General features: G+C 39.9%; 2 protein-coding genes across 4 annotated transcripts in view; one reads left to right on the top strand and one right to left on the bottom strand.

Annotated features, from left to right (window-relative positions):
• dhx9 (DEAH (Asp-Glu-Ala-His) box helicase 9) overlaps window positions 1–7,894 on the bottom strand; it is a 40,552-nt gene extending 32,658 nt beyond the window's left edge. The window contains exons 1-3 of one of the 3 annotated variants that reach the window (XM_055014488.1): window positions 7,753–7,894; window positions 5,085–7,480; window positions 770–910 (exon numbers count right to left, since the gene is read on the bottom strand). The gene's annotated coding sequence lies outside the window, so the exon portion shown is untranslated. Of the gene's footprint in view, window positions 1–769; window positions 914–5,084; window positions 7,481–7,752 lie in introns of those variants that run through there. The other 2 variants (XM_055014487.1, XM_055014489.1) reach the window with 2 other exon arrangements.
• lamc2 (laminin, gamma 2) lies at window positions 764–25,145 on the top strand. The gene is made up of 21 exons (XM_055014498.1): window positions 764–924; window positions 7,772–7,948; window positions 8,026–8,143; window positions 9,856–9,977; window positions 11,236–11,367; window positions 11,455–11,644; window positions 12,982–13,094; window positions 14,348–14,740; window positions 16,143–16,376; window positions 16,482–16,618; window positions 16,889–17,045; window positions 17,991–18,196; window positions 18,687–18,766; window positions 18,848–18,985; window positions 19,460–19,604; window positions 19,691–19,840; window positions 22,345–22,459; window positions 22,541–22,737; window positions 23,065–23,223; window positions 23,309–23,408; window positions 23,985–25,145. Exons 1-21 carry the CDS (start codon window positions 849–851, stop codon window positions 24,236–24,238), a joined length of 3,393 nt encoding a protein of 1,130 aa, XP_054870473.1. The 5' UTR covers window positions 764–848; the 3' UTR covers window positions 24,239–25,145.
• Window positions 25,146–25,883: the final 738 nt, after the last annotated feature.

Raw genomic sequence — 25,883 nt, 5'->3', positions numbered from 1 at the left:
ATCTGTAAACTTATCAGCTCCTTCTTATGTCATTCATCAAAGCACATTTCTGTACCATTCTTGTATATTCTGTTGAATTTTCTATTTAATTGAATTTAATTGAATTTAATTGCATCTAATTTTATTTTATTTTATTAATATTAATTGAATTGAATTGAATTGAATTTTGTTTTGTTTTATTTTGTTTTATTTTATTTTACCTTCCCTTCCCTTGTGTCCTCTTATTGTTTACTCCTTTATTGAACATCCTTGCTGCTGTAACAACTTAATTTCCCTTCGGGGATTAATAAAATCATTTAAATAAAGTCAAAATTTTTGCCACAAATTATGTGCAATTTAACAAAAACAGAGAACATCTCTAAAATAACAAATAAAAACTCATTTGCAACGTTTCAGTCCTTAATATAAACCCCCGTTTCCTCCAAATAGAAGCAAATATCAGTGAAATAAAGATATTTTTAGATGATTTAAATGCAGTTAAATAAAAGGGTCATTTTGTCACAGTTTCCACATCTGGAAACTTTACAGCTTTTATTCTGTCCTCATGATTTTTAATTCTCAGTCCTGTGGAGCTTCTTTGTGCCATAAAAATGTAAATGTGATGGAGGAACAACGCCCCGGACTGTCTGAGGACACACACACACACACACACACACCGCTGACACACTGCAGCCGTCATATCCTCCCAGCGTGTGTGTGTGTGTGTGTGTGTGTGTGTGTGTGTGTGTGTGTGAATCAGTGTGAGTCAGTGTGTGCAGCGTGTGCAGACCTGCAGCAGGAGAGGAGATAAAAACCGGTGCTTTGAGGAGCTGGACAGGATTTTTTCCATCACTCAGGATCAACACAACATGAAGAGGATCTGGATTTTACTCTGCGGACTTCTGGCTGCTGTTTGCTCCGTCCAGGCCACCTACAAATATTACTGTAAGTCATTTTTATTCTTCCTCTTCTTCTTCTTGACTGAAGTTTCTCATTTTTTACTACCAACAGATATGACAAATACACAATTCTACACAAATAATGGGTAATATATTAGTTTATATATTAGATTTGTCTACTTTTTTAATGAAATTAAATCAACATTTTACAGTTTAAGATCTAATTAGAGAATAAAATCTGTTAAATATACATCTAAACGATCTCAAAACTCCTCTTAGATTATAAAAAAAATTTAGCCCCAATTAAGTGATAATAATATTAGTTTGTAAACCTTAAGAGGCTTTGAGTGACTGAAGCTCCTCGTTTTTTAAAAAAATATATCGGCAGTTGTAAATTCTTCTTCTTCTTCTTTGTCTTCTTCTTCTTCTTCTCCTCATTCTTCTTCTTCTTCCTCTTCTTCTTCTTCTCCTCATTCTTCTTTTCCTCCTTTTCTTCTTCTTCTTTTTCTTCTTCTTCTCCTCCTCATTCTTCTTCTTCTTCTTCCATCCACTCAGCGTCTCTTAACTCTCTTCTGTAAACTCTTAGACTTTAACCACACCTGAGCTACTTTCACATGTCAGAAAACAGCTCTAACTGCACTTTGGTGTCAAACTAAATCAAAATGAACCCAACTAGGGAGCAAAATCTACTAAATACACCCTTTAGCCATCTTCAAAAACCTCTTAAAGTATAAGAAATACAAGAAATGTGGCACATTAAGGAGGTGAATTATGAATTCCTACCAACAAAAGTGACAAATACAATAAGACTGTGTGTCATCAGATGTAACTGAATTAAAAAAATAGGGGGAAAAGGTATTGTATCAGATTGTATGTTAGATTCTTCTACTTTTGTGTGAAATTCAACCAAAGTTAACCCAACTAGGAAGCACAATCTGTTAGTTTTACACCTTAACCATCTTTAAAAAGCTATTAGATTAGGAATAGAGAAATAAATTTGGCACATTAAAGGATAAAATTAACATTTTCAAACAGCAAATATGAAAAAATAGACATTAACAATCTGAATTGTGCAACAAATGGGAAGAAAAAGGTAATATATATTAGTTTATATGTTCGATGTTTCTACTTTTATTTCAAATTAAATCAACATCTTACAGTTTAAGATCCAACTAGTGGGCAAAATCTATTAAACACACCCTTTAACCATCTTTAAAAACCTCTTAAATTGTAAGAAATAAAAGAAATGTGGCACATTAAGGAGATAAATTATTAATTCCTACCAACAAATACACACTCAGGTGTGGAAACAGAAAATTTAGGGTGTGATTGTGAGTCACCACATGCAACTAAATGTCTGTTTATGTGAGACTTTTCTATATTTTTATTAAAATAAATCAGAATCTTGCAGTTTTAGGTCTTAATATGGAGCAAAATCAATTTAATATGCACCTTAACCATCTTTAAAACCATTTTATATAAAGAATAGGGAAACAAAAGTGGCACATTAAGGGATGAAAATATTAATGATATGACAAATACACAATAATGCAGAAATAATGGGAAATATATCAGTCTGTATACTAGATTTGTCCACTTTTGTATGAAATTAATCAACATTTTACAGTTAAGATCTTACTAGGGAGCAAAATTTGTTAAATATACATCTTATCATCTCTAAACTCGTCTTAGATTATAAAAATTAAATAAATTTTGGCACATTAAGTGATGATAATATTAACTTGTAAACCTTAAGAGACTTTGATTGACTGAAGTTCCTTGTTTTTTTTTTTTGTTTTTTTTAAAAATATATCAGCAGTTGTAAATATTGATTTTAGGGGTGATAAAGACCTCTCAAGTGTTTGTTTTTGAACATTTCTCACACATAATGTCTAATTAATTAGATGTTATGTTGATGCAAACAGATATTTGAAATAATGCCTCAAAAAGTGTGTTTTAAAGGCTCATTCTGGTGTTTTTGCACATTTACTTCAATCTGTGTGTGTTTGTAGGATTACTGTTGATACACATAGTGTGTGTTTAAATATTTATAAGCTGAATGAACATTAAAACAAGTAAAAGGGTTCAAACTGGGCAAAATAATATGTGATCTTAATGTGAGAAGAGGGTAGAATAGTATAAAATCATTGTGAGTTTGACCCTGTGCAGTGTCACTTTAATGTCAAATGATTCAAAATTGCATCACATTGTAGTAATCAGATTACTTTTAAGTTTACCGATAGGGGAAACTTTTTTTTTTCCCAAATCTTTAGATGTTTATCCTTATTTTTGATGACAGACTCAATTATCCTTTATTCTTTTCGCTGCTCTGCTGTTCTGTTTCATTCATGTCAGGCCAAACACTTCTCCAGGTCGTAGTTTTCACTTTGTTCGTCTGTAGAAACTCTTGGTTGATTTTGTTCTTCGGATGGTTCTCATGCTGGAATATTCCTCTTCTTCAAACTTCTGCAGACTGGGAATCATCTAGTCAGACAGTACTCTGGTTTATCCACAGAAACTCATCCATAAATCTCATCTCTCCAACACCTTTTGCACTCATGCAGCCTCATATCATCACACTTCCACCTCCGTGCTTCACTGTCAGGACCATGCATCCACTATCCTGGTCAGGTTCAAACATGCTGGACTCCATTTGAGCCAAACTCATTTATCTTCATCTGACCAGACAATGTTCTCCCAACATTCATCAGGCTACTGTTCATGTTCTTTAGCAAAGCTTCATCTGGACGTTTGGTGCCGAAACAACGAGCGTTGTGTTTTTCTGGGATGTCATCCACAGTTGTTGATGTTGTGAATTGTCCTGACCTTCACAGAAACTCTGATTTCTCACTGATAACTCTTGTTCCAAGTGTGAATCAGCTGTCGTCTGTTTTTCACAGCTGGATTGTGAAAGTAGTTCACTGTCTGTGGAGTCATTAGTGGGACTATGGTTCCTTCTATACCTCCTGATTACTGCTGCTGCTGGGTTTTATTGATTTTTAGTTGATCTTCATGGATTCTTGTCTACTTTGATGAAGTCTCATGGGCAGATTTTCAGTTCCTCTGGTAATTTTGTTCTATATGGAGCCATGATGCAGACATAGACACAACTCATAGGTCTGAAACTGAGAAAGTTCTGCTGTTCATGGCTCTGATTTCCATTGATAACTCCTGTTCCAAGTGTGAATCAGCTGCTGTCTGTTTTTCACAGCTGGACTGTGAAAGTAGTTCACTGTCTGTGGAGTCATTTCAGGATAAAGTCCACTGCAGCCCTGATTAGTGGGACTACGGCTCCTTCTGTGCCTCCTGATCACTGCTGCTGGGTTGTCTTGATTTTTTTGTGGATCTTCCTTGATTCTTTTCGACTTTTGTGAAGTCTCATGTGCACATTTTTCAGTTCTTTTCCATGTGGCGCCATGATGCAGACATAGACACAACCACCATATCCAAAACTTATGCATTCACTTTTTTTCTTATGTAGTGAGCTTCTGCTTTGTATTTTTAATACAGTCTTTGCAAAATGCTTCATTTTGATAGTTTAGAAGAGGAAATACTCAACTTAGAAATAAAGCAGGTATGTTGGGGTGATACATTTAGAATAATCTGGCATTAAAGTGATATTATGAAGGGGCGTACCTGCTGTAAAAACAATGAGTCATTAGAAAAACTAGAAGGAGTGAGCATATGATAAATAACCGGCAGGTATGCGATGAAAACAGTGTTAAAAGATGCCTTTGTGTGCAGTGTTCATATCATTCATCACTAAAGTCTACCAGTACGGACACGAAGCCTTTCTGCTTCTGCAGTGATTTCATAACTGCAGACTGAGGTTTACACGGATTTGAAACGTCTGCTGCTCAGTGTGCTGATAATAAGATAAGACTTCATTAATACCAAACACACGCAAAACACAAACACAGCAGAGAAGCAGACAGGAACCGGATAGAGATAAGAAAAGACAGATTTAAAAAAACAAAGCAAAGACGTGACGGCAGAAAGGTAAATATGTGGTGTTACTCAACAGCAGGCTGCAGAAATGAAAGTGCAACGATGGAGAAATGACAACAATCACTTCAGAAATATTTAATATGTAACCAACAGTGATGTAAAATAAACAGGATTTTACTGTCAATTCCACACAAAACAGGACAATGATTAAACTACAGGAGGGAAAAAAATATTCATGTCATTGAATGAATGTCTAACCTGTGGGTGAGGTCCTAGCGTCCTCCTCCTAACCTGTGGGTGAGGTCCTAGCGTCCTCCTCCTAACCTGTGGGTGAGGTCCTAGCGTCCTCCTCCTAACCTGTGGGTGAGGTCCTAGCGTCCTCCTCCTAACCTGTGGGTGAGGTCCTAGCGTCCTCCTCCTAACCTGTGGGTGAAGTCGAGCTGCCACAGGGGAGCCGCCTCCCCCTCAGGGAGACAAGTTAGTAGCTGTGATGGATCTGTGAGTCGAAGAGAAGCTTTAAGACTGAAGGACAGTCAAAACACAATCAGATCATAAAAATATCAGTTCAGTTTGATTTATAAGGTGCCAGGTAACGATGTGTCAACTCCAGGTGCTTCACACAGTAACGTTCCAAAATTACAAAGAGAAAATCACCAAATCCAACTGATTCCCTCGTCGAATCAACTCTCACAAAGCTTAACGCTGCTACGAAAGAGAAAAGTTAAGAACACACAAACCACAAAGAGAAACAAAATGACAACAAAGAGATGCAAAATGAGCACGAAAACATCATAAAAGCATATAAAACCACCAGAAGGAGATTCAAAGCAACCTGAATCAAAGACAAAACAACTGCGAGGAGATGCAGAATGACTAAAATGGACAGAAAATGACCACAAACTGAAGCAAAATATCCACAAAGAGACACAAAATGACAACAAACACAAAATGACAAAAAAGAGATGTGAAATGAGCACAAAAATACCATTTGACAGACACAATATGTCTTTAAAAAGACTCAAAACGACCACAAAAAGAAACAAAATGACCACAAATGGATAAAATGACAACAAAGAGACATGAAATGATCACAAAGAAACAAAATAACAACAAAAAGACACAAAATGACCATAAAGAGACAAAATAACAACAAAGAGACATAAAATGACAACAACGAGACACAAAATAACAACAAAGATACACAAAACAACCACAGACACAATGACAACAAGGAGACACAAAAGACCTCAAGAAGAAAGAAAAATGACAGTAAAGTGACACCAAACTAGCACAAAGAGAAACAAATTTAACTTACAGAGACACAAAATAACAACAAAGACACACAAAATGACAACAAAGACACAAAATGACCACAGAGACAACATGACAACAAAGAGACACAAAATGACCATAACGAGACACAAAATAACAACAAAGACACACTCAATGACCATAAAGAGACACAAAATTACAACAAAGTGACAAAACGACCACAAAGAGACACAAAATGACCACAAAATGACAACAAAGTGACAAAATGACCACAAAGAGACAAAAGAACCTGAAAGTTTTCAGCTCACAGTCATGATACCAGTCAAAGCTCATAAAATCCTGATAGAACAGCGTTCAGTAGAGTTTCTGAAATGCCTAAAGGGTTAAATCCAAGATCAACATTTGACATCATGATTTCCTGTCAGCACCTGTGATGGAAGTTGGACTATTTCTGGGTGTGTCTCTGTTATTTTCTGTTCCCTCTGGGAGGAAAAAAAGCTTCAGAGTTATGAAACAGTGAATCAGTTTGATCCTCCTCATCCTCCGAACGTGTTGGAAACCTTCCTGTAAAAGACAAAACACCTGAGCTCATCGCTGCCAGCAACGCTCAGGTAAACATTAAGTCTGATCACAGCGTGAGTCAGTGAGAACCAGCCGCTGAATCAGAGTCTGGAGAACACCTGAACTCACCTCAGTCTGGTCTAAACCTGAACTCACCTCAGTCTGGTCTAAACCTGAACTGGTCTAAACCTGAACTCACCTCAGTCTGGTCTAAACCTGAACTCACCTCAGTCTGGTCTAAACGTGAAGTCACCTCAGTCTGGTCTAAACCTGAACTGGTCTAAACCTGAACTCACCTCAGTCTGGACTAAACCTGAACTGGTCTAAACCTGAACTCACCTCAGTCTGGTCTAAACCTGAACTCACCTCAGTCTGGTCTAAACCTGAACTGGTCTAAACCTGAACTCACCTCAGTCTGGTCTAAACCTGAATCCCAGCTCATCCAGTGAGACCAGTGGTTAACTTACTAATGTAACTGGGAGTTAACTGGTGGAAAAGGAAATAAAGGAGAAACAGTAGAAACCAGCTGTTTGCTCCTGTCAGGCGGATCTGTGAATCATTTTCTCCTCTAAGCCTCCTTTCACCGTCCTGGTTCACCGCTACTGGATCAGCTGACGGTGGAGCTCCTGCAGGACGAGCAGCAACCTGTCTGAAACAAACATCTGCACAGCTTTTTGGGCGTTTCCTGGAGCCGAGGCGTTGGCTTGGGCGAGGCTCGGTGGAGAAAGGATTTGTCTGCAGGAGTATCTGGGATTCTGAATAAAACCACAAACCAAACGAGACGCTTCACTCTTCACACAGATTCAATCTGTGGGAGTCTGCTGAAATACAAAAACAGAAAGAAACAGAAGTGTCAGCTGAGAAGAAAGTGCTGGAAAGAGCTCAGCTGTGCGTGCTGAAATAAATTTAAATGGCAGATTTGCTTTAAATACCACAAAAATAAAAAAGAAGTGATGTATTAGTTGCAGTGAAAGTGCTGAAAGGAGATGAAGTGTTAGCGGAGTCAAATTTAAGTGACGGGTGGATTCGAATTAGTAGAAGAAGCAGGAAAGTAAGTTGAAGTGAAAGTGAAAATGAACAAAGTTAAACTGACCTCCTGTCTCTTCCTGCAGCGACGGTGCGATGCGATTGTAATGGCCGATCTCGGTACTGCCTCCGGGACGCCTGGGGTCTGCACTGCCTCGACTGTCAGGGGAACTACGAGGGACGCCACTGCGAGCGCTGCAAAGATGGTTTCTACGAGGAGGAGGCGGGACCGAGCTGCTCGCCCTGCCACTGCAACCCCACAGGTAAGAGCACACCTGTCTGGAAACACAACAGTTTTATTACAGATGTTGGGCATCTAAACGCGCTTCTTTTCTTTCAGGTTCTGTCAGTGCAACGTGTGACAGCAGGGGGCGCTGCAGCTGCAAAGAAGGCGTCACTGGAGAGAAATGCGACCGATGCCCTGACGGACCGATCGGACCCAACGGCTGCTCGCAAAGGTGACAAATCTCACTTCATATCCAGAAACTCTTTCCTGGGCTTTTGCTCTTTTCTGTGTTTTTGTGTTGGTGTTTAAACATCATCTGACACTTCAGCTACTTTCACTGCTTTTACTCCTTCTGACACTTGGACTTGTCATCATCTGATTCTTTAACTTCTGTCACTGATTTAATTCCACTTAAACCTAATTTAGTACTTATACTAGTGCTAACACTTCAGATCCTTTCAGTATTTTTTCAAATGACACTTCAGCTCCTTTTGTTTGCAACTTCTTTCACTGCTTTACATCCATCGTCACTTAAATTTTCTTCAGTTTCTCCACCTCAGCGGAAAGTTATGTTTCTTTCAAGTCCTTTGTTATTAATGACACTTTAGTTACTTTCAGTGCTTTTACTTTTACTAAAAGTTGAACTCGTTTTCATTGCTTACATCAACTCTATGTTCAACTTCCTTCACTGATTTAAGCCCACTTAAATGATTTTTTTGTGTTGTCTTTTTTAGCTCCTTTTATAAATTTTTACTTCAAACAACACTTCACTTCCTTTCAGTTGCAATCAAATCTTCAGCTTCAAAACAAACAAAGAATCCACCCGCCACTTAAATTTTCTTGATTTTTCTAAATTTTAAAAATTTTCTCTTAAGTTCTCACAGCACAACAGAAACTTGACCTCCTTTCAAAACTTTTGTCTTCAGCAACACCTCAACTGCTTTCATCACTTCAACTGACACAAGTTTTTTTCTGTGCCTTTGTTTCATCTTACACTTCAGCTACTTTCAGTGCATTTATGTCTACTGAAACTTGAACTTGTTTTCATTGCTATTAGTTCATTGATTGGTTTAAATCCACTTAAATTTTTTTTGTAATTTTCCTTAGCTACTTCAGATGACACTTCATTTTCTCCCTGTTGCAATTTAACTGAATCTTCAGTTTCTTTCATTGCTGGAAATCACTTAAACTTTCTTCAGTTTTCACAGCTCAACAGAAACTTAGGCTCCTTTCAAAACCTCTGTCTTCAATGACACTGCAACTTCTTTCATCATTTTGACTTCAAATGATACTTTTATGTGCCTTTGTTTCATCTTACACTTTAACTGCTTCCAGTGCTTTTACTCCTACTGAAACTTGAACTTGTTTTCATTACTATTACACCACCTGTCTCTTCAACTTCCTTGACTGAGTTAAGTCCATTTAAATTGTTTTTTGTATTTTTCGTTAGCTACTTTGAGAACTGTTACTTGAATTTTCTCCTGTTCTTACATCTAAAGAGACACTTCCTTTCAAAACTTCTGTCTTCACTGACACTTTAACTGCTTTCGTCACTTTAACTTCACATGATGCTCCAGTTCTTTTCTGTATCTTTGTTTCATTTCTTTCTGCCGAAACTTAAATTTCATTGTTTTAAGTCTGCTTACATTAATTTTTGTAACTTTCTTTAGCTAATTTTAGCGCTTTTATTTCAAATGACACTTCAGTTCCTTTCTGTTGTAATTTGACTGAAGCTCCGCCCAGGAAGTTTGTAATTGGCTGACAGAAATACAAACACAGCAGAGCCTTTTCCCTCCTGTAGTAGATCAGGTGCAGTCAGACCATTCTACACAGTGTTATGTAGAATGGTCTGACTATTCAAACCACAGCTTCACCAGAATCGTGTTGTTGTTGTTGTTATTTCAGTCTCGGCTCTGGCTTCACGCCGTTTGTTGTGTTTTTCAGCCGTCAGCTCAGAGAGGATGCTGGGAGTTTGACTCTGCCATGTTTCTGTTCCGGCCACAGCAACGTCTGTTCACCACAGTCCGGCTACTCCGTCCACAACATCATCTCCACCTTTGCCGATGGTAACCTTCCACTTCCTCGCTTCACAATAAAAGCATCTTTTAGGGTCCTGTAACATTCTGGGAAATATTTTTGGGGTTGTTTTAAGTCTCTTGGAGGCCATTTTGGGTATTCTTTTGAACACTTTGCATGACTTTTTAAACAGTTTTGTTTCTTTGAGGACATATTGTGTCTTCAGAGATTTTAATTCCCTATTTGTGAACATTTTGAACCTCTTTGGGGTTCTTTCTTGTCTGTTTTGAGACAGTTAAGAACAATTTGGGTCATTCTGTGTTGCTTTTGGATGCTTTTTTTCTCTTTTAGCACATTTTATACCTCTTTGGGAACATTTTGTGTTCCTTTTGCATGGTTTTTACCTCTTGGGACATTTTCTATCTCCTGGACCAATTTCCTTCTTTGTGGGGTTGGTTTTTGTCTCTCTCGGAACATTTTTGGACACTTGGAAATCTATTGTCAATTTTGGAAAATTTTCTGGCTGTTTGGGGATATTTTGTATCTTTTTGAGGGATTTTGCACGGCTTTTTAAAAAATCTTGGTATTTTTGAGGACATTTTGTGTTCTTTTGAGGTTGTTTCTCATCTATTTGGGGTTGTTGTGTTATATGTTGTTGGGAACATCCTGTTGTTTTTGTGTCTTTGAGGACATTTTGTGTCTTTTGGGGTATTTTTTGATTCCCTTTGAGGCATTCTGTATTTTTTCGGTTTATTGTCTGTCTTAGGACAGTTTAAAACTGGGTCATTTCATGTTGCTTTTGGAGGCTTTTTTCTCTCTTTTAGGATATTGTATACATTTTCGGTAACATTTTGTATTGCTTTCTGAAGATTTTTTAAATCTCCTTGACCAATTTACTTCTTTGTGGGGATGATTTTCATCTTTTTGGGGGACAATTTTTAAAATAATTTTTGGAAATTTACTGATGATTGTTGGAAACTTGACAGTATTTTACATCTTTTTGAGGGATTTTGCATATCTTTAAAAAGAAGTCTCTTTGAGGACATTTTGTGTGACTTTGGGGTTGTTTTTTGTTTCTTCTGAGATATTTTACATGGATTTTCGATGTTTTTTTGTCTCTTGTATTGTGTTTTTGAGGACATTTTGTTCCCTTTTGAGATTATTTTCCATCTCTTTGGGGTTGTTTTACATATCACTAGGACCATATTGTTTTTACATTTTATGAATCAAAACAGTCATACAGTTATAAAATAAATAAATGCACACTTTTGTTTACTTCACATCCTTGACCATTTTGTTGTGTTTCAGGTCCGGAGGGCTGGAAGGCGGCGACGGTGAACGGCTTCACCCCCGACGACGTTCACTTCCGCTGGTCACCAAAACACCAGGACCTGGAGGTGATCTCCAGGAACAGCCTGCCGGTTTACCTGTACGCTCCAGGTGAGACAAGCCCCGCCTCCTCTCTCACCTGAGATATTTTCCCGTTCTCCCCCTCTTGACCAGGTGTTTTCCCTCCTCCCCCTGCAGAACCTTACCTGGGGAACCAGCTGCTGAGTTACGGTCAGAACTTGTCCTTCTCATTGCGTCTGGACCGTGGCGTCCGACATCCATCCACCAATGACGTCGTCCTGGAAGGCGGCGGTTTGAGAGTCGCCGCCTCGCTGGGCGACCTGCGCTCCATCGTCCCCTGTGGACAGAAGATCAAGTACAGCTTCAGGTCAGGACGTGAAACTGTCCAGCGGTTGTTTAGTGAAACCTCAGACGGGAGATTTGATCTTTTCTAGTCACTCGAGTGTGAAACATTCCAGAGTGGAGGAATCCTGTTGCAAGTAGAAACATAGAAAGAATCTGGAGCTGCTCAGACTGCTTTTGTTTACAAGCGATTAACTGGATCATTGACACTGAAGAAACTGTCATCAAAATACAGAATAATGTACATGAGAGCGAGTCCAGGAACATGAAGCAGCTCAATCACAGTCTGTAACAACACATTAAATATAACGCTGGAGGGTCTTAAGCTTAATATTTAAACTTACTGGGTAAATTAGTAACTTTAGTCCTATTTCTTTATTGGAAAAAAATTCTTTCCATTATTCTGACAGCATCTAAATGTGTCGGCTTTATGTATAAATTAGCACCTTGGTAACTTTTCTGTTGTCACATTAACCTATAGACAAAATTAGGAGTTTTATGGAGTAATTTGAGGCCTTTTCCCAACATTTCAGCACCAAATTTCACATCAATGAACACACAGTTTGCTGCCAAAACCCTGAAAGCCTCTTTACTCATCTACAACAAACTGAAATCTTAATAAAATCTGACTTTACAGAGAAACAGGAGCCAAAGTTGGGTTTGTTGGTTCCGGCTGTTTGTAAGAGTCTTTCCTCTAAATTTATTGAAGATTATTTCATTCAAAAATCTCATTTTATTAAGGCTTTTTATGGGCAAAGTTTAGCTAAATTTCACATTGGCATCAGATTAGATGAGCAGAACTTTTAAAATGACTCTAATAACATCAAAAAAAGCAATGAAACTTGGGTATTGACACCTTATGCTATGGCAGCTTATGATTTACAAATAGGTGAAATTAGATGTTGAAGTGCTGCGTTTTGCATAATTTTTGGTTGATTTTTGTGTCTTTGGGAACTTTTTGTGTCCATTTGAAGATGATTTGTGGCTGTTTTGCGTCTCTTTGAGGACATTTTGTATCTTTTTGAGGGATTCTGTATAATAGATCTTCAGATTTTTGGAGTTATGTCTAGTGTTTTTGTCTTTTCTGGGAACTTTTTGGCATTTTAGTCCATTTGTGTATTCCTGGAAAGATTTTTTCACCTCTTTTAGGACATTTGACATGTTTTGTTTGATGCCTTTTTAGGGACATTTAGGGACAGTTTATTGTCTCTTTGGGGACATTTTGTGTTGCTTTTGGATCCTTTTTTAAGTTGTATTGAGGCCTTTTGTAATAACTGTGATATGGAAGACGTTTTTACAGTTGAGTTCAGCTGTGTTTCTGCGTTTGACTTATCTTTATCGTATCTCGTCTTTTCTGAACAGATTGGACGAGCAGCCGGACAGCCGGTGGAGGCCTCAGATCTCCTCCTTCCAGTTCCAGAAACTTCTCCAGAACCTCACGGCCATCAAGATCCGGACCACGTTTGGTGAAACTGGTGAGCTGGTTCTCCTCTTTTACCTCTGCTTTATTTCTCGCTTTGTTTTTTCTTCTTCTGTAGGGGGACATTTGGGGTCTTCTTGGACATTTGCTGTCCTTTTTGGGTCATTTTCTGTCACCTTGAGGGCTTTGACAGATGTTTTTTTACTGTCTTTTCCATCTCTTTCTGTGGTTCGTTGTCTCTTTGGATACATTTTGAATGACCTTTCTGTCTTTTTTGATAATATTCTGTCTGTTTGAGGACATTTTGTGTCTTCATCTCTTTGAAGCATTGTGTATATTTTGGGGCTTTGCATGACTTTTGGATTTACTTTTTGAGGTTGTTTATTGTCATTTTATGACATTTTTGATTGCTTTTGAATTTTTTTTTCTTTTTGGGACACGGTATACCTCTGGGAATATTTTGCATTACTTTTGGGTGCATTTTTTCACCTTTTGAGACATTTTCTGTCTCTGTGGCAATCTTTATCGGGCTGTTTCTCATTTCTTTGGTGACATTTTTCAACACTTGGAAATTTATTGTCACTTTTTGGGACATTTTCTGACTGTTTTAGGGTATTGTGCATCTTTTGCAGGAGTTTTGCATGGCTTTTTAAAAAAATGTTTTTGTGCCTTTGAGGGCATTTTGTGTCTTTTTGGGGTAGTTTTTTGTTCCTTTGGAGATGTTTAGTTCATTTTGGGGACATTATGCATGGCTTTTGGGTGTGTTTTTGTGTCTTGGAGAACATTTATTATCTTTTTGGGTTCAGTTTGCATCTTTCAGGGGACAATTTGCATGACTTTTAGGTGTTTTTGTCTCTTGTATTGTGTCTTTGACTACATTTAGCATCTTTTGTCGGTAGTTTTTAATCTCATTAGGGAGATTTTGGAACGCTTTGGGATATTTTGTGTCTCTTTAGGGACTTTTTGCATGTGTTTCAGGTTGTTTTACATCTAATTGGGAACATTTTGCAACACTGGTGTGGACATGAAAAAGTTGATGTGTATTTTATGTTTGGTCTTACAAGTCTTTTATTTTTCTTTTGGAGAACTTGTTGCACTACATGATTAAAAGTTCTCCAGAAATCTCAGTTTCCATAAGATGACATGTTTGTTTGCTCATAGATGATGTTAGATAAATTTGACTTGGTCTGATTCTAATAAATGTTCTAAAATGACACTTGGACCTACAGAAACATGAAGCAAACTCCATTAAACAGCAGGCTGAGGATGAAGCTGATCTCTGGTTTTAACCTCTTGTCCATCCCTCAGGGCGTGGTTACCTTGACAACGTGCAGCTGGTGTCGGCTCGGCCCTCAGACGGGGTTCCGGCCCGCTGGGTTCAGGCCTGCAGCTGCCCGCCGGGATACGACGGTCTGTTCTGTGAGCGATGCGCGGCCGGATTCAGGCGCCGGAGCCCCGCAGAGGGAGCGTTCGGCCGGTGTGAGCGCTGCAGCTGCACCGGAGGAAGCTGCGACCCGCAGACCGGAGACTGTTACTCCGCAGACGAGACGCCCGCAGAGCGCAGCTGCTCGGAGGGTTTCTACAGAGACCCCTGGAACCTGGACCGCTGCGTGCAGTGTCCCTGTCCGGACGGGCTGTCCTGCTCGGTGCCTGCCGGTTCTCTGGAGCCCCGCTGTGACCGCTGTCCCCCGGGAACCACCGGTGAGTCCAAACATTTAATTATTTATTTGCAGTGCGTTATCATGATGTTAATACAGAAATGTTCACTTCAAGTCAGCGTCTTTCTGCATCTTTTTGGGTTCATTTCACGTTGATTTTAGACACTTCTGGTCTCTTTATGGTCATTTTGCAGCTTTTCTAGATGCTTTTCCACTGTGGGGACATTTTGCTGTCTTTGAGGGACGTGCATCTCTCTAAGACATTTTGCATCTTTTCAGTAGCTTGTTTTTATCATCACTCTGGGGACATTTTTCATCATTTTAGATGCTTTTTGTCTGTTTTAGGACATTTTGTGTTTCTTGGGGGGCTTTTAGCATCTCTGTGTACATTTTGCATTGATTTTTGGACCATTTTGTCTGCTGAAATCTATTTAGGGACATTTTGCATTGCTTTTGGATGCCTTTTTTTCTCTTTTGGGACATTCTGCGAGGAGGTGGAGATTTACCTTCTTTTGAATACTTTTTGCATTGCCTTTGGACATTTTCATTCTTTTGGGACATTTTATCTTTCTTTAAGGAATTTTTTCATCTTTCTTGGGTCATTTTTGCTTTTGGATGCTTTTTGTGTATTTAGGAGGACATTTAGCATCTCTTGAAGGACATGCATATTTTTATTAGTTTTTTTTTTTAATCTCTTTGGGGACATTTTGCATTGCTGTTGGATGCTTCTTGTCTCTTTTGGGACATTTCTTGTCCCTCCAGAGGTATTTAGCTTCTTTTGAAAACAAATTCCATCTCTTGAGAGCAAATTGTATCACTTTTATACATTTTTGCATCCCTCTTGCTTTTTTTTTCTTTCTTGTCTCTTCTGTGTGTCACAGGACAATTTATTTTAATGTATGGTTTATTTTCATCAATGTAAAACCTTTTCTTCATTATTGGACATTTTTGGGTCTTTCAAGATATTTAAGTTGCTTTAAGGACATTTTTGCATCTCTTTCGGGTCATTTTGCTTTTAATTGCTGATTTTGCCACTTATGTGTCATGTATTTTTGGTCTATTTAGGGAAATTTTGCATTGCATTTGGACATTATCTCTCTTGTTTTGTGTCTTTGAGGACGTTTAGTGTTTTTTGTGTCATTTTTCATTTCTTTAGAAACATTTTGCAATGCTTTGGGACACTTTTTGTGTCTAATTGGACATTTTGTGTGTCTTGAAAGACTCTCTTGAGGTTGTTTTACATCTTGTTGGGAACATTGTGCATCGCTTGTGGACACTTTAAAATAAATAATTGAAGACCTTTTCTTCGACTTTTCAACCTGTGTGGATGAATTTGAGGTTTTATTCAAAATGTCTAACAATCGTAGAATTTGTTTGAATTAGACTTGTCCCAAAATATCCTAACATCATCGACATAGAGTGACATTTGTTGTGTTTCTCTTCAGGTCCTCGCTGCGACTCATGTCAGGAGGGTTTCCATGGCGATCCTGCGGGTGTCGCCGGCGTGCAGCGACCCTGCAGACCCTGCAGCTGTAACGGACACATCGACGTCAGTGTGGCGGGAAGCTGCGACCGGATCACTGGAGAATGTCTGAAGTGTGTGAACAACACGAGAGGACAGAGCTGTGAGTTCTGTGAGAGAGGTTTCTACCACAGTCGACCTTCTGACGCCTGCAAATGTAAGAAACACCTTCAGCCTGAACGTTTCATCTGCAGAGCTCCTCAAACATCTGGTGAGGCGGTTTGACTGGATGTTTCTAACAGCTGTTTGCTTCTTTGTCCAGCCTGCAACTGTGACTTTCGGGGGTCTGAGTCCGACCACTGCGATGATTCTGGCCGCTGTCAGTGCCGGTCGGGCTTCGAGGGTCTGAGGTGCCAACGGTCCAACTGTCCCGCCTGTTTCGGTCCCATCAAAGTAAAGGTACGACTCTGGTTTTCAAGGTGTCAGGTTTGATTGGTGCAGTTTCTTTCCATCTTGATTAGTGTCTCATGAACCCAAAATGAGTCTCTGGGGACATTTTCTGTCCGTTTGAGGATAGTTTACATCTATTTCATGCTGTTTTTCATCTCTTTGAGGACATTTTGTGTCTTTTTGCGGTTGTTTTTGGTCTAAAACACTAAATTTGAAGTTTTCTCTCCTTGTGAAGCAGCTGTCATCAAACTGAGTCTGAGTTTGTTTGTGGTTTTTCAGATGGAGGCGTACGCTACAAAAGTGAAAGAATTGGAGACTCTGTTCTCAGACATGGACGGAGGTTTGAAACCGGCCAACAATGCTGAGATAGAAGCTGCCCTGAGAGCCGCCGAGGACGTGGTGGACGACCTGCAGGACGACACTAAGCTGCTCGCAGGTAAGATGATCCCTCGTTTCTCATCTTTTTAGGGCCTCTAACATCTCTTTGGGGTTGTTTTATGTCTCTACAATATTCATCACTTTTGGATGTTTTCTGCATTTTTGAGGACGTTTTATGTCTTTCTGGAGTTGTTTGTTGTCTCTTTGGAGATATTTTGCATCTCTTTGGGTTTTTTGTGTCTTCGAGGATATTTTGCAACTCTATGGGGTCATTTTAGGCCTCTTTAGGTACAATTTCCATTGTGTATGATTTTTGCCTGTCTGACAACATTTTGCATCTGTTTGGGGTTGTTTTGTTCTCTTTAGGGACATTTTACATGTGCTTGGGGTCTTTTTTTGTGCATCTCTTTGAGGATATTTGCATCTCTGGAAATGTTTTGCTTGTCCTTGGGGTTGTTTTATGCTTCGTTGGGGATGCCGGGCATTTCCTATGGATGATTTCTGTTTACGGAGATTTTACGTGTTTTTGTCACTTCAGGGCCATTTTGCATCTGTTTGGGGTCCTTTTTGTGTCTTTGAGGAAATTCTAACATCTCGTAGGTTGTTTTTCACCTTTTGTGGACATTTTTGCAATGCTTTGGGGACAGTTTGCATTGTTTTGGATGGTTTTTGACTCGTTAAGAACGCTTAATGGATCTTCTAAAGTAGATATAGTCATTGAAAAAAATATTTGAAATGTTTGATGAGATCTCCCAGTTTACTCATTGTACACAGATGCTCTGTTGTGTATTTTAATTTATACAAAATGTCATATTTCACCATCTCAAGGTTTTTGATTGTAAAAACTTAATCTGTGAAGTCCCTTAAGCTGTGAAAAAAATGTAGAACAAGTACAGCATCTCCACTGACATGTGGGGGAGCTCATAAGTGAAGTTGTGGAGCAAGTTTCATGTGATTAAATGCAGTTTTTTGCTGACAACGTCTCACCATTTATTCCTGACAGAGCTGGAGAAAAGACTTCAGACTCGTCTGTCATCCATCAGCAGCAGTCAGCTGTCCGATGAGCAGGACATCCAGAACATCGCCGACAAGGCCGACGACATCAAACAACGACAGCAGACCTATAAGACGAAGGTGGAGGAGGTCCAGACGCTGATGGAGGAGATGAAACGCCAACTGGACGAGGCCAAAAGCAAACTGAGAGCAGCTGTAAGGCTTCAGACTGACACTGAAACATGTAGCCTCTTTTAATTTTGAATAGTTTTAGAACATTTTTAGTTTTTACTAGAAAGAACGGTGTGTCATTATGTGTTTGTATCAGTGAAAATGTTTTGTGCCTTTATTTCAGTGGAAACATAAGATGATACGACGTACCACGTCATTGAGCTTTATGGTTATCATATTAATGCTCTAATGCTTTTCAGTGAACTTAATGCTAATACCAACTCAAATATTTCTCTACATTGTGTAATTTTTCTACTCAGCTTAAAACTAGTTTGCAGGCAGGATTGTTTTCCTGTGAGTTAACCGACACTGAAGCTGAAGAGTGAAGTCACTCTGAAATCTGAAGGACGACCTCATGGTTGTTTGTAGCAAATGAGCTAAAACAGCTTTTTCAAAAGAGTGTAAAGAGATTTGTTGGATGTCGTAGGAAAGTGTGACTAATGATGATGATCTTTTCTTTCCTGCTTCCTTTCAGGAGCTTCCTCTCAGTGATGCTCCGCTGGGTTCGGACGCTCTGTCGTCACTGGTGCAGACAGCTAAAGATCTGGCTGACAAGTAAGTGTCAAAGTCTTCATGATATTGTTAGACTTCTTCGCCTTCATTACCAGCACTAATTCTTTTCCTCATGCCGTTCAGACACGAGACGAAGGCCAACGCTGTGGAAAAAACGGCCAACGAGGCCCTGAGTGACTCAAACAAGGGTCTGGCTTTGATCCGAACTCTCATGAACAAAGAGAACAAAGTCAAGGAGCTCATCGGAGATCTGAAAAGAATGTGAGTAGCTGTTGTCAGAGATAAAGATGGTTTGTTAGGAGTGTAGCAACAGGCAGTTCTAGGTCACAGTCTTTTAACCTACCTTTAGTGAGGATAAAAGCTACTGATTCTGGAGATTTGTACAACTTGCTGACAGACAGAGTTGCTGTAGGAATCATTCAGACTCTGAGCTTCCAGTTGGGGTAAAGTTATGGCCGAAACTAGAGACTGGTTTCTGCAGAACTTCAAGGACTAAGCTTGATTTTGCATGTTGGGTCCATCTTTAATTCATTTAATAGCTGTTGTTCTTTAGTTTGCAATAATGAAGCCTTCTAAATATCATACTCTGATGATAAAACTAAAGACAGAAACATTTGTACCTGATGTTCGTGATGTAACCATACAGATTTGTTAAAAGATTCAGGAGACTCAAGGCAGAATCTTCCTCTATGTGTATGTTGATGCTCCAGACCCATCTATTTGGTTTGTGTCCAGGTATGATCAAACTTCAGCTCAGGTGAAGGGTTTGGAGGACCAAGCGACCCGTCTGAGCAGCGAAGCTAAAGACGAGAGCAAAATGGCGGCTGGCATGTTGAAAGACATCACCAGCATGGAGCGAAACATCCCGTCGCCTATGAAGGTAACGACTGCTGTTGGATTAACATCAACATGTTGCTTTGGGATTTGATCTGCCTTTAACTCCTTGTGTTCTCCTGTGATGCTCAGGAGGAGATGGACGCCATGGTCTCCAGGTTGGATGGACTGAAGAAGGCAGTGGACGACAACATCTCAGGTTTCGAGGATTTGCAAGGCGACGTGCAGCGAAACACGGCCGCTGCTGAGGATCTGCTGGCCAAAGGCAAAGCTGCCCAGAAGGTACTGAAAGATTAATGGGATCCAGTCAAACTTTTAAATGTACCAAACCCAACTCTGCTCTTCTGGATCAAAGTGCTAAAAAAGACAAAACCAACAAATAGCAAATCTTCACAGAGCTTTTATTTGTGTGGCGCACGGAGGGGTCGGGCATAAACTAACGTGCTACAATTACTGAATGTAGACACCGGCCAGACAACGCCACCCTGGGACTTTCACCCAGGGAATTATAACCACCACTAACGAGAAGGCAACTCAGGTTCGTTCCACTGATGAGGCAGGAGACATGGTTCCAGTGCAGGCAAAAAAAAAAAATACAAATTTTATTTAATAGCAAAAATACTCAGTTTAAAACCAAAAGAAAAAAAAGAAAAAAAACAACCATTCACACGAGATTGTTAAATGACGGGTTTGGGGACTAATCGGAGCTGGGGGCTCTCTGGTGGAGGTTTGGGCCAACGGGCATCACAAGGGAGCCCAGGAGAAATCAACTCACTCACTCACTCACACACTCACTCACTCACTCACACACTCACACACTCACACCTGAGTGAAGAAATAAAAAAAAAAAAAAAAAAAAAAACCAGGGGATGAGCAGCACACCACACAGGAAGGGGTTCCCACCACCGGAGGCCCACAGCTCCTGCAAACCACAAAGGGAAGGGAACAGTTATTAACAGGGTTCCATAAATCAGTTGACAAAATAACAATTACCAGCACTTAAGAGAACTACTTAACATAATAAAAAAAAAAAACAAATTTATCAAAACTGAAACATTCAATTAACTGAATGAATGAACATTAACTTATACTTAAACAAAATCCATTGCATACAAAACGACTAATCAAGTGCAGTCACGTGACATCCTAAAATCAGACAAAGAAAATACCTAACAAACACAAATAGCCACGTGACTGCAGTAAATACTAAAAAAAAAAAACAAGGGGAAAAGAAAGAAAATTAAACCCTATTTTCACACATGCACTCTGGACGTTAGAAGAAGCAGTATGTACAACGGTTGATCAGCAGCCACAGAGACAAGCTGGAAGCAGCCCGACACCCACAGCGCCCACACAAAAGCAGATAACAGACTAAAACAAGACGAAGCCGACCGGCAAGCGTCGGAAACGCAGACCCACGTCTGCGAGACAAACCCGCGGAGGCAAAACAGCAGCGTCTCCTACGTTTGGGACCCCGTGTAGCCAGCACAGCTCCAGACAAGCGGCGGCCCGCCAATCAGTAAATTTTGTCCACCACAAGGGAACAGGGAGCAACCGGCAGCCACGGTAACAGCCGAAAATGACAAGCTGTTACACACATGCAACATAAACACATCATGGGATCGCAAGCAAAGGAAACCTACCAGTAACGGCTCACGAGCGGCTCACGGCTCGAACTGGACATACAGAAGCCAACGAGCGGCTCAGCTCTCTGGCTATGGACACCCAACAGTGACCCTATAAAAATAAACAGCCTCTATAACCACTAGACATGAACACAGCCTTAAAGAAAGGGCAAACAATGCAGCAACTGCTACCATACCTGTCAGCAATGGTAAACAGGAAGTGAGGCAAACGGGAAGCGGGGCGTGCCCCTGACGTTGTGAGTAACCCTTGCCCAGCTTTATAGTGCATCCTCGTGTCATGATTGGTCAAAGCAAGGCACGGTCATTATGTCACAGGAGCACAACACAGCCAACCCAAGGAAAGTGCAGCATTCATCCTGCTACATTTGTTTTCCAACAAACCTATTCTGTATACACTCAGCTGATCTATGTCGGTTCTACAAAATGGCAGTTAAAGCCAAGAAATATCACATCAGCTGTGTTGCGACACTGACTTTAACCCACTGGGGTAACCTCTTTGCAGAAGTATCGCTAGAGAATGCAAAGGTATTGTAAGGTAATCCAAAAGTATTGCAAGGTAATGCAAGAATACTGGGAAGTCATGCAAAATAAATGGTGAGATAGTGGAAAAGTATTGCGAAGGAACACAAAACTTATTGCAAGGTAACACAAAAGTATTACAAGGTAAGGCATCCACTTTAATTCACTGAGATAACCCACTCGCAAAAGTAAATGTAAAGGACATGTAAAAGTAGGGAAAGAAACACAAATCTTATTGTGAGGGAAAACAAAACCTATTGCAGAGTACTGCAAAAGAACTGTGAGAAAATGCAAAAGTATTGCCAGATAACACTAAAACCTATTGTGAGCTGATGTATTGTAAGGTAACTCTAAAGTATTGCAAGTAAAACAAAACCCACATTGAGGTGTAAAACTTACAAAACCTTATTGTGAGGTAATGCAAAAAGTAAAGTAAGGAAATGCAAAAGTATTGTGAGGGACAACAAAAATCTTGTAAGGTACTCCAAAACTATTGTGAGAAAACCCAAAACTTTCACAACAGTATTGCAAGGGAACGTAAAAGTATTGCAAAATTAGTCAAACATACTTATGTGGTGACCTACAGCTGTGATTTAACCTGCAGTTGATCTTTGTCTTCAGGAGCTCGGCAAATTGGTGAACAGAGTCAACGCTGCCAAAGATGTCACAGAGGACGCGCTGCAACGCATCAATGGCAACACCAACGACTTGGACAACGCCCTCAACGCCCTCAGAGGTAAGCACACCGAACGACTGAACAAATACTAGCTCGCATGAATGAATCCGTAGACTGAATGCGACTCTTCCTCCATCGCAGGCTTCGACCGGCAGATCGATAGCAGCAAAGCTCTGGCCGACGCCGCCATCAGTCGTCTTCCCGGCATCAACGGCACCATACAACAGGCTGTTCGCAACAATGCCGAGACGCTGTCCACCCTGGGCGACGTGTCCAAAGACTACAACGGTGCACTGGGAGCCATCAACATGCTGGACACGCTGGTCAAAAATCTGGAGGTAAAACACTGTTGTAAACATTCTAAGGCAGGAGGAAACTGCTCAGTCAAAATTAAGCCAAAATCATTACATGGTGAAATTTTCCATCGGTGTATTTAAGCAATTAGTTTGTCACGAGAAAATATTTATGAGAAATGAATCCTTTAAGTACATTTTCAAAGAAAATTGAGCTTTTTGAGAGTTAAAGCAATGTTTGGTTTTTGACAGAACATTGTGAAAATGTCAATGCTTGTTTGCTTTGGGAACTTTAGATTTTTCACATTTTATAGACCAAATTGTTATTATTTAGTGGATGAAAAATAATTCTTAGTCGTCTTTATGCTTCAGGGAGCAACAGGATCGCTGCCGCCTCATGCTGATTTGGCAAAGAGAGCCACCAAACTGAACGGGGGGGCAAAGGACCTGAAGCTGAAGGTTGACGGTGCAGCTAGAGAGCTGGCCTCAGAACTGGACGGTGCCCGGAGGCTGGAGAAAGATGCAGACAAGGTAAACTGTCCACACATAGATGACCTGTTGGAAAAAAGATTCATGAACAAAGGAGGACAACAGCTAAACAATGTTTTCTCTGCAGGCGGCTTTCGATGCGGACAAAGCCTTTAGCAACGCCAGACAGACCAGAGACGCTGTTGGAAAAACACTGCGAGACATCAACAATCTGCTGGCTAACATGAGTAAGTTCTCGATTTTAAAAGGTAGTTCCTCCTGGGAGTCTTAACATGATGCTAAAGTTCTGTTTTCTGGTCAGAATTTTTGAGAAGACACAGGAATGTAAGACTCAAGTACCTAAATATCAAATGAAAATTCTGCCATTCTATTTTGAATGGCATTTGCTCCGATAATACATGATTGGAAAGCACAAAGCCTCACAGTTTAAATGATGTTAACATTTTTACGAGACCAAAACTGCAACGGCAAGAGTTCCTTACTTTGCAATAAGAGTGTGTACATGGCTAAACAGTAGTTTCTTAGCTTCTCTCTATAAATCCATATTGGTTGAATCAGTGTACACTATTTTCTGCATCGCAAGAGTTCAAGAAGCTTCAAATCTTCTTATTTTTTAGTACAAAAAGGGGCAAACATTAAAGGGTTATGGTTTACCAGAAGACCTTTAAAGGTGTTTGATTGGAAGTCAAGAAAAAACTCAAATTAGTTGCAAAAAAGAAGCCATAGTCAACCTTAACATGAACTCTGTGAACCACTGTGAAATGCTGCTTTCTTACTGAGTCCATCCTTCTTCTTCTCCACAGACCAGACCGTCGTTGTGGATGAAGAGGACCTGAAGCGACTGGAGGATTCGCTGGCCAACGCTCAGAGAAACGTGGAGGGTAATCTGAGGCCTCGGCTCAGGGACATGGAGGAGAAGGAAGAAGCTCAGCGCCGCCGCCTGACCGGGATCAATCAGGACATTGACACCATCCTGGCAGACATTGCTAACCTGGAAGACATCCTGAGGGCCGTCCCCCGCGGTTGCTACAACAGCCCCCCCATCGAGGAGGCCTGAGGGAACTCAGTTGCTGAGACTCTTTACCTAGACTTCTTAATCTGCTAAGACTCTGTAACCTGCTGAGGTTCTTTACCTGCTCAGACTCTCCACGTGCTGAGACTCGTCGCTTACTGAGATTCTTTACCTAGACTCTTGAACCAGCTAAGACTTGTTAACCTGATGAGACTCCACTTGCCGAGAGTCTTTTCCTGCTGAGAATCGGTAACCCGGTTAGACTTGCCACCTGATGAGACGAGACTGTATACATGCTGAGATTCCTTGCCTACTTAAACTCATCTGCTGAGATTCTATTGAGAGTCCTTCACCTGCTGAGACTCGTTACTTGCTGAGACTTTTTACCTAAATTCCGTAACCAGATAGAACTTTTTATCCTGATGAGACTCAACCCGCTGAGACTTGGTTACTTGCTGAAATCGGGTAATCTTCTGAGACTCTTTGACAGGCTAAGACTTGGTAGCATACGGAGATTTGTCTCATTGACTCATCATCTACTAAGAGTTGTCATCTACTGAGACTCTTTACCTTGGCTCCTTAATTGGCTGAGATTTGTTAACCTGATGAGATTCGGTAACCTGCTGGGACTCTTTATCTAGATTTCTTAATCTGCTAAGACTCTTTAATCTTCTAAGACTCTGTAACCTGCTGAGATTCCACCTGTTTAGACTCATTGACCTGCTGAAACATATTAACCTGCTGAGACTTGTAAACGACATGTTATGCCTTTATATTTCTGATAATGATGTGATGTGTGTGAATGTAATAGTATTTATAACTGTACAGACAAGTTTTTTTTTTTTACCTTTATACATTCAGTGTTTTTATTGTCATTGATGCGACTGACCAGTAGGAATGTTCATAAGTATCTTGAAAGACTTTAAATAAAAGCTGCTGCACTTTTTTCTGATTTAAGTTGCATTATTTATCAGTTGGATGGCAGGTTTTATATTGGGACCACATTTCAGAATTCATCCTTTCCAGCTGTAATTAGTTCACCTACATAACACTTGACAGAAGACACATGAAGTTGAAAACAGAATAAACTATATTCCAGGTTTAGATTGACACGTTAATGGTAGACTGACTGTTTTCCTCTGAGGTGAGGAGATGGGGATACAATCATGAACAAAAGTTTTCATACACTTGCAAAGACCATGTATATCACATAGTCTTGTGTTTCCAATGACTGTCGGAATCACTGAAACCCACAAGTCAAAAAACAATCATGCATTGTGGTTCTTTTATCGTCTTATTATAATTCTTCTGGAAATATGACAATCTGCTGGATCAAAAATAAACATACAGCAACTTCAATTATCAGCATTAATGATGTACAATTTTTCTTAATCACATGACCTCTTAACATTTCATGAGTTATTATAATTGACTACAGCTGGTGACTCCTCAGAGCCAATTTCATTTTGGCCCAAATCATTATTAGATTCAGCCACAAACACTAGAGTAAGAAAGTGTGAAAAGCTCAGAAAAGATCAGAAAAGCCAAGAATTCACGCGAACAAGTCAGGAAAATCATTTGGAGGTTTTTCAAAGATGCTTCAAATCCAAAATCATCTGTTATTAGGTATAAAGTTCATGATCCAGTTGTGTTACTGCCACCATCAGGAAGTTTCACCTGCTGCTGAGAG

The sequence above is a fragment of the Amphiprion ocellaris genome, chromosome 10 (genome assembly GCF_022539595.1).
Source record: "Amphiprion ocellaris isolate individual 3 ecotype Okinawa chromosome 10, ASM2253959v1, whole genome shotgun sequence".
Lineage (NCBI taxonomy): Eukaryota > Metazoa > Chordata > Actinopteri > Pomacentridae > Amphiprion > Amphiprion ocellaris.
This window is presented reverse-complemented; position numbering and strand designations above follow the sequence as displayed.

Coding starts and splice junctions, on each gene's coding strand:
- lamc2 (XM_055014498.1), top strand. CDS start 849: ATGAAGAGGATCTGGATTTTACTCTGCGGACTTCTGGCTGCTGTTTGC. Junction 8,144..9,855: donor CCCAACGGCTGCTCGCAAAG/GTGACAAATCTC, acceptor TGTGTTTTTCAG/CCGTCAGCTCAGAGAGGATG. Junction 17,046..17,990: donor CGACACTAAGCTGCTCGCAG/GTAAGATGATCC, acceptor TATTCCTGACAG/AGCTGGAGAAAAGACTTCAG.